The sequence below is a fragment of the Myxine glutinosa genome, chromosome 7 (genome assembly GCF_964187855.1).
Source record: "Myxine glutinosa chromosome 7, kmMyxGlut1.1, whole genome shotgun sequence".
In the NCBI taxonomy this organism is placed as follows: Eukaryota; Metazoa; Chordata; class Myxini; order Myxiniformes; family Myxinidae; genus Myxine; species Myxine glutinosa.
Window position 1 is genome coordinate 45791481 of NC_136267.1, and position 17666 is coordinate 45809146.

The window sequence follows — 17666 nt, forward strand, 5'->3', positions numbered from 1 at the left end:
TTCCAGAATGTCGTCTTATCTGTACCTTACAAAAACCATAAGTTCAGCGTCACCTGCAATGTCTCATGATTCATCCGTTTGCAACGAAAATTTTCCTGCTTTTTTTTCAGTGCCACAATCAGTTGAGCCAAAATATCATCTGAAATGAGATCAATTCGACGTTTGATGCTATTGTCAGAAAGTGGTACCGATTCAATCGTCTTGGCAACATCTGCTCCGCAAACAGTTTTCACCATTGCCACTCCTGCAGGCTTCACCAGCTCCTGTCCAATGTTATTGGGCTTTTTGCATCTTGCAATATACCACACCACTTCAAAGGACGCCAGGGAAGCTTTCTCCAGAGAAAAGGCTGAACTCGAGGGAACATCAATCTGACTTTGTTTTACCTGTTCTTTTGTCCTCCCAGTGACGCGGTGGCTTTTCGACAAAGTTTGGATGAACTGAATGCAAATGACGCTTCAATTTGTTTTCCTTCATAGATTAATTGGCGAGGACTTGCAGGCACTGACACACTGAGGTCAGACATTCCCAGATTTTTCTCTCGGCCTGAGTTTTTGAAAAAAGGCTTCACGAGATTATACAGCAGTTGTGTTTTGCGTTGGGCCATTTTTCCAGTTAAATACCAGACATGGAATGAAAAGAGTTAGGAAACATTGGAAATTGTTAAAAAAGTTAAAAATAACCAATTGTAAAGTTAATTATTATATTATTCCACTCCACACAGTAACATTCATCAAAAACCACACATAAATAAAGACAAGTATGATGCAGGCAATACCTACTTTGTAGTAACTAGATCTCAGCCTCAAGTAAACAAGTGAAAGCACGACTGTCAGATTGTGAACTGTCAACACATGCGAAAATCAAATTTCTTGCATGCGAAAAATTGGTTTTCTAGTACATTCTTGAATGATTCAGAATAAAAATAAATTTTGGCAACCGAATATAATAAAATAAACTCCAATGATAAAACGCATCTGGAACAGTTATGTATATATAAAAATCAAACATTTTTAATTTAAATAAAAACGTTTAACAAATAAAAATGGTGCATTCGATAATTAAGCTCAAAACGCTAAACTTACAGCGCCAACTATAATAACGCATTCAGATAAGAGTGTTACTTAACAACAGGCTCCTCGCTAGTCTGCTTGACGCACGAGTATTGGACGTGAACGGACTCGAACATTATTATATTGCACGTATATGGATGCTGTTGTATCCAGCAATTACCCAAAATGTACTTGATGGTAACATCAACGGTTTAATCCGAAACCTCAACACAGTACAAGCATGCCTATTATGCCTCCAAAAACACTTTCCTTAGCTCCTCCTACTCTCCAAAACCAACCGTCACTTCCGTTCCCATACATATGAACTATAACATGTGAATTCCAAACATAAATTACATGTGAATTATAACACTTGAATTCCAAACACAACAGATGCTATATTATCCGCAACTATTCTACTTTAATTACTATTTCAATAATCCTTCATATTGTGCCAGTGAAGTAATCTCCTTATAACACTGTAGTATTTCTTTTTTTGGAGACCGTCCCGCGACCCTCAGGAACACCCTCACGACCCTCATTGGGGTCGTGCCCATGGGTTTGGGAACCACTGGGCTAAGAGGCGGTGTTAATGGCAATAGCAAACATTGTGTGTGCGTGCATGTGGGGCTTCAACAGCCTCAGGAATACAGTTTCACAAACGTGAATAAACAGGAGCAAACTGTATTTGATGTGTTCAGTAAGTCGGGATGATGGAGTTTCACCTGATGTTTGGTTGATTAACGATTGATTTGTGGCTTCTTCTATCAGGTGTTCCTGCAAGCAATGATTATTCTTACGGGCAACTACAACTTCTTCAATTTACTCACAATTGCACTCTGTCTTTCTCTTGCTGATGACTCCCACCATCAATTTGGGACTCCGGATAAGAAACGCCACTCTTGGGGTAAACTTCATTGCACTCCCTTGGAGATGGGATTGCACTCCTTTAGGGATTGATTGATCATCATTTTCTGTTATCATTACTTTGCTTTGTTTATTTTCTTTATTGAACGACATGTTTGTGTCCCATCTACTCTTTTTTGGCATTATGCCATTACATCCTCTGACTTGTTATAATCTCCTATTCCTTTTCCTTTACCTGCAGGTGGAGGATTAGTTGGCTGGATAGCCCTGCTTGTGGAATTATCTGTATACCTGGTCCTGGCTGTCTGTACCATCTGGTACTTCAATTTGCAGCTAGACTGGTCACAGGGCATTATCTTGTCTCAGACTAGTAAGTAATTGTTCAAGTCATGCTATGCCATAAATTCCACTTCCTGGAAGTGACTACCATGACGTCTTTCTTTTTCACCAAGAACCTATTTTAATTTTTATGGATCTCTGTATAAATTTTTTCCATTCTCATTTTAAAGTTGTTTGCCCTTGCAGTGGCAAACATTGTCACATTTTCAAGAATACTCTCGTATTGAGAGCTATTGATTCTGCATATGTGTCCTCTTGTGACTGCAGTTAATAAATGTAATTAAAATATTCGAATTGTGCCTAAGGCTTGCATTGATCAAAGGTGATGCAAATTGCGTAATTCCGAGACCAAAATGGTTGCTATGTTGTACTTTTTACTGCAGTATGACTGATGTCAATGAATGAAATGTCTTTCTTGCAGTGTTTACTTACTATGACTTCACTCACTGGCTGGGTGTGATGGTTCCCCTTACGATCCTTGCTGGCACACTCTCTCTCGGCTGGGAGATCATAAGTGGATTTCAACGGTTTGTTAAAACAAACTCGCAGTTTGGGCACGAGGGGTGGGGGGAAAGGGCTGTTGAAAAATGAATTTAATATCAGTTGCTTTTTGCTAGTATGGATCTGAAAGATCTATACTATAAAATGAACCGTGCATGTGAGTTCCACCCATTGGTTGGACAGTTCTCCTGACTCCACCCACAATTTTAGACGATGGCTGCCAATTTAAGAACCCTTTGGAATCGCCCTTTGGAATTATCTTTTCTCGCAAGCAGCACTTTTACTGTGGAGGTTATGCAGGTTTACTATTATTTCCGCCTATTTTCTCAAATTGTGAGCTGAACAGGTGACTGCAGATGGGTTTCTGTGAAGTTTGTGATGGCATGATAGGGGAACAGAAAACGTTACATATTCCGCTTTTTTGACGTGGAAATGCCCACTACATCCCCCCCTCCATCCCCCCCCCCCCCCCCCCCAGGCTGCTTCCAAAGTAAGCGGGCGTTTCAAGTCTAACTAGAACGCCACTCAGTAGAGCGCATACTCCCGCCGTGGGTTTAGTTGGAATAATACGTTTTGTTTAACATCCCCTCTCCCCAAAACAATAAATGAAAAAGAAAGTAGGCCCTAACTGCCAGATAATTTATTTTGATATATCTCGGAATTAGAGGAGAAAAATATAATTTAAGAATAAGAATAAAAGCTTTAATGCAGTAAAACAGAAAAATCTTTCCCAAAAAAATTCCTGGATCTGGAATAATATCCTGAGCTTCACCAAAAACTAATCAATTCTTCCTTATCCCAAGGGCAATCATCCCACCAACTTTCATCCAAATCCGTTCAGAACTTTTCCAGATATCTTGTTCACACACACACACACACACACACACACACACACACACACACACACACACACACACACACACACACACACACACACACACACACACACACACACACACACGAATGCGTTACTCCCTGGCGGGAGTAATAAACCTGAAAATCGCAGAGCCAGAATTATTTATTTGGTCTGGGAAGCCCATGTGAGGTTTCTTCTTCTTTAGCCTCTCAACCCTGAGTGAATATGCGATCTTTTTTTTAAAAGTTGGAATTTTGCCAAATCTGTTTTATTCGTTTGTTAATATACCTCAGCCATTGACAAATCTGGAACTAAGTCTTTATAAGTTCATCAAATACTGACACCGCGAATGATATTCGCTGAGCTAAATGTTGATATCTCTTCTGAGATTAAACCCCCCCCCCCCCCCAAAACAGTTTTAAAGCATTATACGTATCAAACGATACATTTTATGAAACGGCGAAACCTAATACACACTTTGGTGGTTTTAAAATGACAGAATATGTCTTTATTAGAAAAAAAAATGAACATTGAAGACGACGCTGCTAAAAAAATACACCGCTCTAACGCATAACCACGAGTTTAAATTACATTTACAACAAATATGAAAACTATTTTCCTATCACAATGTTAAATATAGAAGATAATGTAAAAAAAAAATGAGCCCTATCTTCCAATGGTAAAAAAAATCCTTCAAAAAATTCCTGGATCGGGAATAATATCCTGAGCTTCACCAAAAACTAATCTTCCTTATCCCAAGGGCAATCATCCCACCAACTTTCATCCAAATCCGTTCAGAACTTTTCCAGATATCTTGTTCACAAACACACACACACACGGACACGAGTGAATGCATTGCTCCCTGGCGGGAGTAATAAAATGAGAGGGCTTGCACAATTGCTTAGATGTTGGAAGATTGGGGCTTTTACATCTTATGTACAGGTAGTGGACAAAAAAATGGGGGAAAAATAATAATAATCAACTCACTCAATATGGCATTGGGTTATCATGTGCGGCCAGTATGGTTTGTATGCGCGGTGACATAGAATCCACCAGCGTATGGAATTCTGTAGGTGTGATGCGGCAAAATTCTTCCATAAGAAAGTCTATCGACTCGCACCTATTTGATGGAAGTAGAAAACGCTGTCATTCCAGAATATCCCATAAATGCTCTCTTTATTTTAGATCTGGGGACTGAGAATGCCATGACTTATGGATAACATCAGTATCATGCTCATCAAACCAATGGGTGACCACACGTGCTCTATGGATGGGATATTGGGTGGGTTATTATATGGTGTAAGTCTTTTTATGCCTCTGCCGACAAAGTCGCCGTCGGCATGTTTTCGGGTTGTCCGTCCGTCCGTACGGGCTAAACTTCGTTTTGCTCAGCAACCACATGTCCGATTGAGACTAAACTTTCAGGGTAGGAGTGACACCCATGTAGAATGTTTTTATGATAAATGTGACATCGTAGCTCACGTATGGCAGCCATCTTGGATTAAAAGCGAATAAGTAAAAAATTATTTCTCGGAAACCGCTGAATGGAACAATTTGAAACCTGGCACATTGTCAAGTACTCCCAATGGGGAACAAAAGCATGATAATGATATAGGTGAAGTGGTATACCAGCCAAAAATGTTTTAATCGAATTCATTATCCTAAAAATCTGAAATTGCATGCACATTATCTATGTCCCATTTGTATTGAAATATTAAATTTATGACATCATAGGTCACATGGTTTGGCAGCCATATTGGATTGAAGGAAAATATTAAATAATTGTCTCAGAAACCGCTCACCCTATTGATGCAAAATTTTCCCATTATCTAACAGCACTGTTGCATATAGTTTGAAAATGATGTCATGGGTCACGTGGTTTGTCAGCCATCTTGGATAGAAAAATGAACCTTATCCGATCAACAGGAAACTTCACAAACGCGTTCCACTAACCATGCATATGCAGAGTGATGGCATCTATCCGTTGTGGGACTATGCGGAGGGATATTGGCGACAGTCGCATTGCTCTAGTCTAGTTGATGATTAAAAAAAGGTTAAAAAAGAAAAGCGTCAAACCGGAAATCAAAGCCATAATCAAAAACAAATAAAAGACAATAAATCAAAAACACTAATCAAACAAGTAAATAACAATAAAAGTAAACAAATATCCGGCGATAAATTAATTCCATCCAACAAATAAAAACAAACCCGAAAGCTCACCTTCCCATGTTTAGCCCCTTTGCTTCTGCCGCCCCCAGGAGGGTGGCACAAATGAGGGGTGGGGGGCCTTCTCGGGAGTGAGAGTGAGACCAGCAGTGGACGGGAAAGGGGGGTCTCACACTCTGTAATAATCTTTCCTGGGCAAACCACATTTCCAAGCTGCCTCCAAAGCCAGTTGCCATCTGTGCATCCTCCATTGTGTGAAGTCCTTCCGGTGCACTACTTAGCAACTTGCCATGTACAAAGCTTTCGTCCGCAGCTTGATGGAGTACTGCTCTCCCCTTCGGGCTGGTGCTCCTGCCTCACACGTTGCTTGGCTTCACGCTGTAGAAACCAAAGTTTTCAGGATCGTTGGTATCTCCCACGATGAAGCTGAATCTGAGGGCCTTTTATTCTCACCGCAGGCAGGTTGATGGTCTTTCTATCTTGTACTGACTGCTCTCCGGCCTTGCACCCCCTGCTCTGTCTGTGCTCTGTCCCCCAAATATTCCTGCAGGACGCACCAGATCTGTCAGCAACCCTTGTCTGATGTGAATGGGGGGGAAAGCTGGGAGCATGATGGTAGCTGGGAGGCTTGAAGCTAACCCATCTGCCTGAAGGGCGAGGCCCCCAGACAGGGGGAAGATTGGGGAAAAGCAGGAAGGAGGAGACAAACGAACACAAGATGAAGAAGAAGAACCACATTTTTCCCCGCAGAGCGGGGGTTGGCCTTTTTCGGGCACCGTGGTCCCCTTTTTGAAGCAATGTTTTATGGCTGGATGCCCTTTCTGCCGCCAACCCTGTTAGTCACCTTTTGCGACACACAGGGAATTACCAGTGAAACTGGTATTCAATTTGCTGACCTCGGAAGGATGACAGGCTGAGTCAACCCCCGGCATTAATTCAGCGATTGACCAGGATTCAAACCCAGGATCCTAGGATCCCAAGCCGGTCCCCTAACCGCTAAGCCAACACTAGGCTGTGAACACAGAGACTAGCAGGACAAAAAGTACAAGATAAACAAATAGACGAGATGCAGAAAGAAAAAGTGTGCAGGACGAACACAACAGGCTAACGAGCTGCTTAAGGTGAGAACCAAGGCCCCGCTCGTCTTGCAGCCATGCTCGCCATAATTATAGGCAATCGGGCCTGTGCAGCATTTTTATTCATGACCCTAAGTATGATGGGATATTATTTGCTTAATTAACATATGGGCCCCACCTGTGTGGAAGCCATTGCTTGGTGTCCTTCATTTATCCAGGTGTCTCCATTTAAAAAAAATTTTGTCCACTACCTGTACATACTGGGAGAGGTGGGGAGTGGGAATTAAGGAATAAAAGTATGGTCAAGATGGGTGAAAAGAGGGAATTTGAAGGTGAGATCAAAGTTCTGCCATTTTGTATATGTAATTGTCCCCTAAGTTTGTATTGTTTGATTACGTCCTGTTGGGGAATAAGGGAGGGCCCTCATTCAAAAAGCATTGGTGCAATCAAGTCGGATAAGTTTCTTTGTTTGACAGGTGTCTTTCTGAGCGAGGTTTCTTCCGCCAGTCTTCTTCCATGATCCAGTGGGCTTTCTTCTCTGTTGTAGCTGCTGCAATGTTCTCCACAAGTTTGGTAAGTTTCTGTTCATCACACATAACTACTCGTGCTTTCATTTGTGAGTGAAGGTTTGGGTTTTTTTCTCTTCCTCATTTTAATCTCATCTGAAGTTTGTATTTGGGCTATTGAAAATTGTGTCTTGGTCTTATTTTGAATTTGGGGGTGAGGTTGTAGAAGGGGCAGACAGTCACAAGATCAAACCTTTTACCTTTTTGTATCGCTTCACATATTGGTATTTAATTATAACTGTTATATCCGACATGGAATGACCAGGAATAAGGCCAAACCTGATTGTTAGTGCAGGTAAGACCAGGAATGTTTTTCAATTTCTTTGTGATTGATTCTCAAAATGAAAGGTCATCTGATTATGGATACGGTATGTCTTGTTGAAATTTTTCATGTTAAAATATTGATGGCATTGATATTTTTGAAATGTTTTATGAAAATGAGAGATTGAAGTTGTCACTTTTGCCAGACCCAACTTGAAAATGCAAGTGAAATGTTTTTGCATGCAGTGACAGATTGTTTTTATGAATGCAGACATTTTTCAAATTTCTGGGTTCCTGTTGAGCATATGGCTTCTGATCCTGGGATTCTAAGCTGAATTACTACCTCTGCCACCGAAGGTGGATGGAGGTTATGTTTTCACCCCTGTCTGTCTGTCTGTGAACAAGTTATCTCAAAAAGTTGTGGACGGATACAGAAGAAATTTGGTGGACAGGTAGCTTCTGTGACAAGGACGAAATGATTAGATTTTGGTGAGGATCCGGATCCGGCTAGTAGAAATTTTAAAAGTGATTCTTCACCATCAAGTGATAGGGCCAAAAATGATATATAGCAGGATATCTCAAGTTTTGGACAGATTTGGAATAAAATTGGTGGAGAGATTGCATATGTGACTAGGAAGAATCGATTCGATTTTGGTGAATATGTAAATATGGATTCGTAAACGAGAATTATTTAATTTTCAAGTGATTCTTCACCATTGTGAGACCATCGGGCGAATAGCGATATTGTTACGTTTGTGGGGGTAGATGATGGAATACCATAGTGGAGGCAGGATTGTATAGGTATAGCATGGACCGTGGACGAGTCAGAGACATCTCGATGTATTAAGTAGGGGAACTGGAGCTTAAGTTGTTTACGTGTCTTCACATGAGGGTTAAAGTTATGGTAATTAGATTGGGGTTAAGATTAGTTTTCCCCCAGTATGTGATTACCCTTTGGTTTTTCCCTATGTTTTCACAATTGCAAGAAGGCCAGCAATAAAACCATCCATTAACTAACATAACTGCTGACAGAACCCAGAACATTCCCAGTCGGCAACTAAACCCCGCCTCCAAGAGATCGGAACCGGCAGGCCACGCCCCGAGCTTCGTGATTGGTCAATGACACATGGGGTGTTTCAGTGGAGCTCGGCGATTGGACAGTATGACGTCATTGAGAGGCTTCCAGAAGGAGGAAGAAGAGTGCGTCTCTCTCTGTCGCTGTCTTGGTCGCTTTGTCTCTTGGCACAAACAAGAACCTCGCCATTGTTGGTGTGTTTGGTGTGCTGGGATTTGGTGAGCTTTGGAAGGAGGGTAGGCGCTTTTGCTGTGCTGGCAGCATCTCGACAGATGCAGGCAACATTTGGGCTCATCAAGGAGCTGGGGGTCCGCATGGCACTTGACAATGGAAGGCGAAAGGCGGCCGTCTTGGCTGCTTACTTCGCGCCTGAGCGTTTTCGACGCGTGGTTTCGGTGCCATTTTTGGAGCGCTTCCCGCATAAGTGGCTACACCGGCTGCAACGACAACTAAGCCCCTAAAAGCATTTTGGACCAAAGCTGAGTGCCGGCCGGCTAAAGGGATTTTCTTTTCATGTTATCTTTTCCCCTGTGTCGTATTTGTGACTGAGTTGAGACGTCTCAAAGTAGAATTTTAGTTCTTACTTAAATCTTTATTTCACCACTTTCACCTTGCATTTATTTTTATTAAATCATTATTGTGGCATTTTTTTAATTTGTCGTTTTTCTTTGTTTCTGGGTTTTGGATTAAACCCGTGTGTTCTGTTCAGGTAAGCACCTTGCTGCCTTCCATCCCGCGCGCGCCAAAAATGACCACCAATATTTCGTGAGTTCGCCTCGGGAGTAAAAACGATCGGTCATTCGTCACCCAGTGGTCTTAATCGCTGGGCGATACGACAATATATAACATGATATTTAAAAAAAGGTATTGACGAGTTATGACTAAACTTAGTGGATGAGTTGGTTAGGTGACAAGAACAAGCCGAATAGATTTTGGTTCAGGTCCGAATCCAGATCCGGCCTATCAGTGGGATAGAAAACATAAACTGTTCAGCCTGGTGGAGGTATGCACTCTACTGAGTGCCCTTCTAGTTATAATAAGTTACAGAGACTGCAACTTATTCTGCAGCTTTGCATACCTCAACCAATATGTGTTACTGGAAATGGCTCACAATTGCTGAGTGCTTGGAACAAGAGCATTCATTGGGATCAGTAGGGGACATGTATTGCAAAGCAATTCTTCCAGCTTGTTTTATCTTTGCCTTTCCCAGGTGCCCTATTCATATCTACATCCACACACACATGATATGCTATGGCCAGCTGTGCGGAAGTTGCATGCGGCCGTAGATCCCTGGCAACTCTCGAGCTCCTACGGTTTGTTTAGACGAATGACCGGAGTTGGAGGTAGGCCCGAAGTGGTGATCGAAGGAAGCTGGGAGCTTGAAAGGAATTGGAAGGTGAATGTGCACTGCTTGGGTTAATAAAATGGATTATTCTGCAAATTTTATGTTCTTGAATTCTGAATTATGAATTCTGTCCATCTCTCTCAAGGAGTTGGAGTTTATGTACAAGCCCGGGAACATTTCTACCTCGCCGTCCTTCATTACGCCTCATCAGCCTCGTCTTGATTGGCAGATGTGGTTTGCAGCACTAGGGGACAGGCAGCAAAGCCCATGGTTCGCTTGCTTGCTTCTTCGCATATTGGAGGGCAAGGAAGATGGTAATTGTTTATATAAATATATATATTAGACCGAGACCGAGAAAAGACTTGGCTAAAGGTGGTGGAAGAAGAAATGCGGGCATGGGGAGATGCAGAAAATAGGGCAAAATGGAGAAGATTGTTATGGGGCCCGCAAGGCTAACCCCTGCTCTAGCAGGGAAAATGGCGTTAAAATGCCTGTTGTTGTTGTTGTTGTTGTTGTTGTTGTTGTTGTTGTTGTTGTTGTTGTTGTTGTTGTTGTTGTTGTTGTTGGTGTGTGTGTGTGTGTGTATATATATATATATATATATATATATATATATATATATATATATATATATATATATATATACTGGGTCATTGTACATAGTCTGCTTTTCTGGTCGTCGTGGCGGCTTTTTGGCCGTTGGGTCTGCTCCCTGCTCGGTCCCGGCTCTGCTCCTGGCTTCGCCTGCCCGGCTCTTCCACTGTTGCCTCAGGCCCGCTCCCGGACTGTCCTGCGCCTTGTCTGCCGCTCCGGCCTTTACTGTCTTGCTCGCCGCTTCCACTGGCAAGGCCTACTCGTCCTCCTCGACCTTGGCCTTGTCCTCGTCCCCTTCGCTCCTGCCTGACATGGCTCGAAGGTACTCCGCTGCAAGGCTATGTCTGCTCAACACTTACTCCACCCCATCATGCATCTCTGCAATCAAATACCACGGACTCCTGCGACGACACAGATATATTCATAGAGGCTCTGGTCGTAAGTTTGTTTACTTACAAACAGGTCACTTCATTCCCATACTCTGGTCGGCTCAGCGCACTCCCACTCATCGTCCCAGCGCACCTGGTCACAGCAACGCACACGATCGCACCTCCTGTCTGCAAACCCTGGCTAAATCACCTGAGTTCATCCCCACCGTACAAACAAACATGAAGCTCACTCTGTTTAATACCCGGTCCCTCAACAACAAAAGCCTCATCCTGAACGACTACATTCTGGATAATAAACTGGACTTTCTCTGTCTCACTGAAACCTGGCAACAACCTCTGGACGACTCACTCAACCTCACTACACCCAATGGATATTCATACTTCAAGAAACCACGCTCGGAGGGCCGAGGTGGTGGAATTGCCGTAATACACCGACAGGACATCAAGACCAGCCTCATCTCCATCTCATCTGCTCCATCATTTGAACACCTGGCTTTTAAACTCTCTGGTCACACGCAGTCAGTCATGGCTGTCGTCTACCGCCCTCCCAAACCACACCCATCATTCCTGTCTGACTTCTCCTACTTTCTGATCCAGCTCTGTTCCCTCTCCCCCTCAATCCTCCTCCTCGGTGATTTCAATGTCCACATGGACTCCACTGACTCCACAATAACCACTGACTTCACTGATTTACTCACCTGCTTTAACCTCACTCAACATATCAACTTTCCTACCCATAACCGTGGGCACATTCTGGACCTTGTCTGCTCCACTGGATTAATTTTGCACCATCTCTCTGGCTCCGACCTCACCCTCTCTGACCACTTAGCCATCACTATGACCATCAACATCCCCACCCCAGCACCAAGGCATTATCGCACTATCAACTTCCGTAAGCTAAACGCTCTTTCACCTACCTCATTCTCATCCACCCTCTCTGAAAAAATGTCCACTTCTCCCTTCGTTGACCTCCACACCCCTTCTGACCTCACTGACTACTACAACCACACTCGCTCCTCCTGCCTTGACCAGCTTGTGCCTATAAAAACGAAGACAGTTTCTTTCACCCATTCTGCTCCCTGGTTTACCACCCCTGAACTCCACCTGATAAAAACTCGTGTTCGCCAACTTGAAAGACTCCGCAATAAAACAGGTCTCACAATTCACTCCCAAGCCTACAAGGACCACCTACAGCACTACAAAGATGCCCTCTCCCGTGCCCGCTCCACCTACTACTCTCAAATTATCCACTCTGGCTCTGGAAACCCAAAAGCACTCTTCTCTACAATAAACAAACTCCTCAGCCCCCTGAACACCACCACCCAGTCATTCACAGTAGAAAACTGCATCTCCTTCCTTTCATTCTTTCAAAGCAAAATTGACAACATCTACAACAGCTTAACCACCACCCCACCCGCTCCCCCTCAAACCACCTGCCCCCCCCCTTATCCTGCCAACCCCTGTCTCAGTTCTCCCCAGTCTCCCCAGTCTCCCCTACTGACCTCTCTGAACTCCTCATAGGAATGAAAACTGGCACCTGCACTCTTGACCCTATCCCCTCCAGCTTTGTCAAGGCCTCCCTTCCTGCTCTCTCTCCACTTATCACTGCAACAATAAACTCCTCCCTGTCTACAGGCATCGTCCCACCATCCCTCAAAATTGCTGCTGTTACCCCCATTCTGAAAAAACCTGGACTAAACCCTGACGCCCTAAACAACTTCAGACCCATCTCCAACCTACCCTTTCTGTCAAAAGGTTTGGAACGTGCTGTAGCCACTCAACTCAAACATCACCTCTCTGCCAATAACCTGTATGAAACATTCCAATCCGGATTCCGCTCCAACCACAGTACTGAAACTGCTCTCCTCAAAATCACCAACGACCTTCTCCTCTCCTCTGACGCCGGCAACCTCAACATTCTCATCCTCCTCGACCTCAGCGCCGCCTTTGACACCATCAATCACACCATCCTCCTCACCCGACCTGAAACCACCTTTAACATGACCGGCACTGCCCTCTCTTGGATCAAATCATACCTCTCTGACAGACGCCAGTTCATCTCCATCAATAACTGCAAATACCCCACTGCTCCCCTCCCCCAAGGTGTCCCCCAAGGTTCAGTTCTTGGCCCCCTCCTCTTCATCCTGTACCTGTTCCCCCTTGGTCACTTAATCCGCCGTCATGGTCTCCAATTCCACTGCTTCGCCGATGACATCAAGCTTTTCATCACCACCAAGTCCATCTCCACTGCCACCCACTCTATCCTGACAAACTGCATCACTGAAATAAAATCCTGGCTTCAAATCAACTTCCTCAAACTTAACTATGATAAATCTGAAATAATCATCATTGGCCCAAAAACGCTCACCAAATCCACCCATAACTTTGCCCTCAACATCGACGGCTTCCCAGTATCCACCTCCCCTCACATCCGGAATCTTGGCATCATCTTTGACCGAACCCTCTCCTTCGACAAATACACTAAACAGATCACAAAGACAGCCTTCTTTCACCTGAAAAACATTGCCCGTCTCCGTCCATCCCTCTCCTCCACGGCTGCAGAAACCCTCATCCACGCCTTCATCACCTCCCGTCTGGACTACTGCAACAGCCTCCTCTATGGTTCACCCTCAATAATCACCAATAAACTCCAATACATTCAGAACTCCGCTGCCCGTCTACTCACCCATTCCCGGACCCGTGACCACATCACCCCCGTCCTTTTTAAGCTTCACTGGCTCCCCATCTCCCAGAGAATCCAGTACAAAATCCTCCTCTTGACCTTCAAAGCCCTCCATAACCTGGCCCCATCCTACCTGACTGACCTCCTCCCCAGATACACTCCCACCTGCAACCTCCGCTCTGCTGGTACCAACCTCCTGACCCCCCCCCCCATCCGGACCAAATTCAGATCCTGGGGGGACAGGGCCTTCTCCATCGCTGCTCCCACCCTCTGGAACTCACTACCTCACACCATCAGAGACTCCTCCTCCTCACTCACCACATTCAAAACATCACTCAAGACCCACCTATTCAACACTGCATTCAACATTTAACCCACAGCATTTAACCCCTGACTATCTCTTCTCCTTCTCCTTCCTTTTGCTTTGATTATTTACCTATTGATTTTTGTCTTTTTGCACTTGTTTTTTGTACTCTGTCAAAGCACGTTTGGGCTTCTTGAAAAGCGCTATATAAAATAAATGTATTATTATTATTATTATTATTATTATTATATACAGTGCATTCAGAAAGTATTCAGACCCCTTCACTTTTTTCACATTTTGTTATGTTGCAGACCCCATTATATATATATATGTGTGTATGTATGTGTATATATATATATACTACAACAACAACATGCATTTTAAGGCCATTTTCCCTGCTAGAGTGGGGGTTAGCCTTGCGGTCACCATTGCAAACTTCTCCATTTTGCCCTATTTTCTGCATCTCTCCTTGTTGACCCCCTTGCCCGCATTTCTTCTTCCACCATCTTTAGCCAAGTCTTTCTCGGTCTTCCCCGTCCTCTACTTCCTTCTACATTCATTTCCATCACTCTTCTCAACCAGTCACTTTCATCCTTCCTCAACACATGACCAAACCATCTCAACCTGTTCCTCTTCACAGCATCAATCACAGGCTCTATTCCCATTATCTTTCGCAATTCATCATTTGTCTTCCTCTCTCTCAACGATACTCCGCACATCCATCGAACCATTCGAATTTCCACCCTTTCCAGCCTTCGATGCTGCTCTACGTTCATTACCCATGTCTCGCTCCCATAAATCATAACACTTCTCACACATGCAGCATACACCTTTCCCTTCAGCTTCAACGACACTCCCCTCCTCATCAGCACGCCACTCAGTTCCCGAAACTTCTTCCATGCACATCTCACTCGAGCAACCGTTGCCGAGTCTGATCGACCTTCTCCATTTAGCATGTCTCCGAGGAAGCAAAATGTTTTCACACCTTCCAGCTTCACGCCGTCTCCAAGATCCAACTCAATATTTCCTCCATCTGCAGCTCCCTCTGTGCACACCTTACATTTGAATGTAGCTGCCACACTGGTTAATGACCCTCTCAGACCACTACATTTTAAATGAACCCACTCAGCGCACATTGTACATTAAATGGAGTTCACTCCGACACCCTTCCTGCACACAGCACACGGCCACTTCCCAGTTCTTTCCACCTCACCACATGCTTTACCACTTGCCATCACCTTCATCTTTCCGATATTCACCTTCAGACCTTTTGTCTCCATACATTCCTTCCACTTGTTCATCTTTTCCTTCAGTCCATCCATATTTTCCGCAATCAACACCAGATCATCTGCATACAACAACTCCCATGGTAAACCGTCCTTTACGTTCTGAGCCAGCACATCCATCACAGCTACAAATAGTAGTGGACTTAGTACCGACCCCTGATGCACTCCCACCTTCACCTCAAACTCACCACTGTTCCCGTCCTTCGTCCTTACAGCTGTGCGTGCTGTTTTGTACATTTCTATCACTGCTCTGATTAACCATTCCTCCACCCCTATCTTCCTCAATGCCCATGTCAATACTTTGCGTGGAAACCTATTGAATGCTTTCTCCAGATCAACAAACCCAAGAAACAACTTCTTCCTCTTCTCCATGTACTTCTCCTGCAACTGCCTCACAATAAAAAGCACGTCGGTCGTTCTTCCTGGCATAACTCCAAACTGCATCTCGTCGATCTTCACTTTCTTCCTTATCCTCCTCCTCCAACACCCTTTCCAATACCTTCATTCCATGCTCCATTAACTTTGTCGCTCGCTACGAGCCACACTCCAGAGGGTCAACTTTCCTCTTGTATAGAGGGACGAAGGTACTCAGTTCCCAATCCACTGGAATGCGGCCTTTTTCCCCCACCAGATTACAGATCTCTGTCATTCTCTTCACACCCCAACTTCCTGCTGCCTTCAACATATCTCCCACAACTCCCGTCGGCCCTCCCGCTTTTCTTCTCTTCATTGCTTTTATCGCTTCCTCAACTTCCTTCTCAGTTATCTTCTCTGCCGGTCCTAAAACTGGGTTACTCTCTATGTTGCCATCCCATTCATTCTCTGTATTCAACAGCATTTCCATATATCTTTTCCATCTTCCTTTAATTCCATCTGGGTCCACAACGATTTGTCCCACTTCATCCTTCAAGCAACTCACCCCCATCACATCATCTCTCTTTCGCTATCTGCTTTGCAATCCTGAATACTGCTCTCTGACCTTCTTCCGAATCCAAGCGTTCTCCGAACATTTTCCTACATGCCTCCTGTGCCTTTGCTACCTCTTTCTTTGCAGCCTTCTTGGCTGCCTTATAACTTTCATGCTCTGCTGTTTCTGCTCCCGTACCCTTCGCCTTCTGCCACTCCTTGAACTTCTTCCTCTTCTCGTCAATCCTCTTTCCAACTTCATCATCCCACCACCATGTTTCCGAGTGCCTCGGTGGTCCTTTTGTCCATCCACATACCTCACCAACGGCTCCCAACAGACTAGCTTTCATTGACATCCAACCACTTTCAAGCTCAACCACATCATCCTCCACCCTTACTCAGCCTCTCTTTTAATGCCTCCCTTACTACTGTCACCTCTTTCAACCTCCACACCTTCATTCTCGGTTGGTACTTCACCCGCCGAGCTCTCCTCGCACCTTTCACCCTTATGTCGTAGACAACCAAGTGGTGCTGTGAAACAGCCTCCTCCCCCGGGATCACCTTTGTGTCCTGGAAGTGCCCCCTATCTCGCCTACGCACCATCAGGTAGTCAACGGTTGTCGTCGACCCACCTGACGTGTATGTAACAAGCTTATTATCCTCTTTCTGCAACTGAGTATTACAAATCAACAAATCGGCTCCATCAGCAAACTCCAAAATCCTTTCACCTTCTCCATTTCTCACACCATTTCCATAACCCCCATGAACTCCCTCAAAACCATCCATACTCCTTCCCACATGTCCATTTATGTCTCCTCCTACCACAACAACTTCCTCATCTTTCACGTTTTCCATCAGCTTCTCTATCGCACACCAGAACATGTCCTTCTGTTCATCGCTCCGACCAACCTGCGAAGCATATCCCGAGATGACGTTCACCAAGAGCTTTCCAATCATCATTTTCACCATCATCATCCTATCACTCACTCTAGTCACACTCACCACACTGTCTACAAACTCCTCAGAAAACAGGACACCAACACCATTCATGCCCTCCAGGCACCCTTGCCACACAAACTTGTATTTCTGTCCCTGCCTACCCTTCACCATTCTCACACCACTTCCCTTCCATCTCGTCTCTTGCACACAACATATGTCCACTCTTCTTCTGACCAATACTTCCACCACTTCTCCTGATCTCCCTGTCATTGTCCCTACATTCCATGTCCCAAACCTCAGAAACCGATCACCACTTCGGGCTGTACCCTGCCCATATGTAGTTGTAATTGTCATGGTTCTCTTTATGAGGCAATGTTTTTTATGGCCGGATGCCCTTCCTGACGCCAACCCTCTTGGTCGTCTCTTACGACACGCAGGGATACGTTGTACCTATTCTAATC

The 17666-nt window shown here is 44.4% G+C and overlaps 1 protein-coding gene across 1 annotated transcript in view; it reads left to right on the plus strand.

The window, feature by feature from the left end:
- Nucleotides 1-17666, plus strand: part of LMF2 (lipase maturation factor 2) — a 65630-nt gene that overhangs the window by 29402 nt on the left and 18562 nt on the right. Inside the window, exons 6-11 of the mRNA XM_068122189.2 lie at nt 1824-1959; nt 2161-2289; nt 2680-2785; nt 7334-7430; nt 9970-10155; nt 10250-10418. Coding sequence (XP_067978290.2) covers nt 1824-1959; nt 2161-2289; nt 2680-2785; nt 7334-7430; nt 9970-10155; nt 10250-10418 — 823 coding nt within the window. The remainder of the gene's footprint in view (nt 1-1823; nt 1960-2160; nt 2290-2679; nt 2786-7333; nt 7431-9969; nt 10156-10249; nt 10419-17666) is intronic.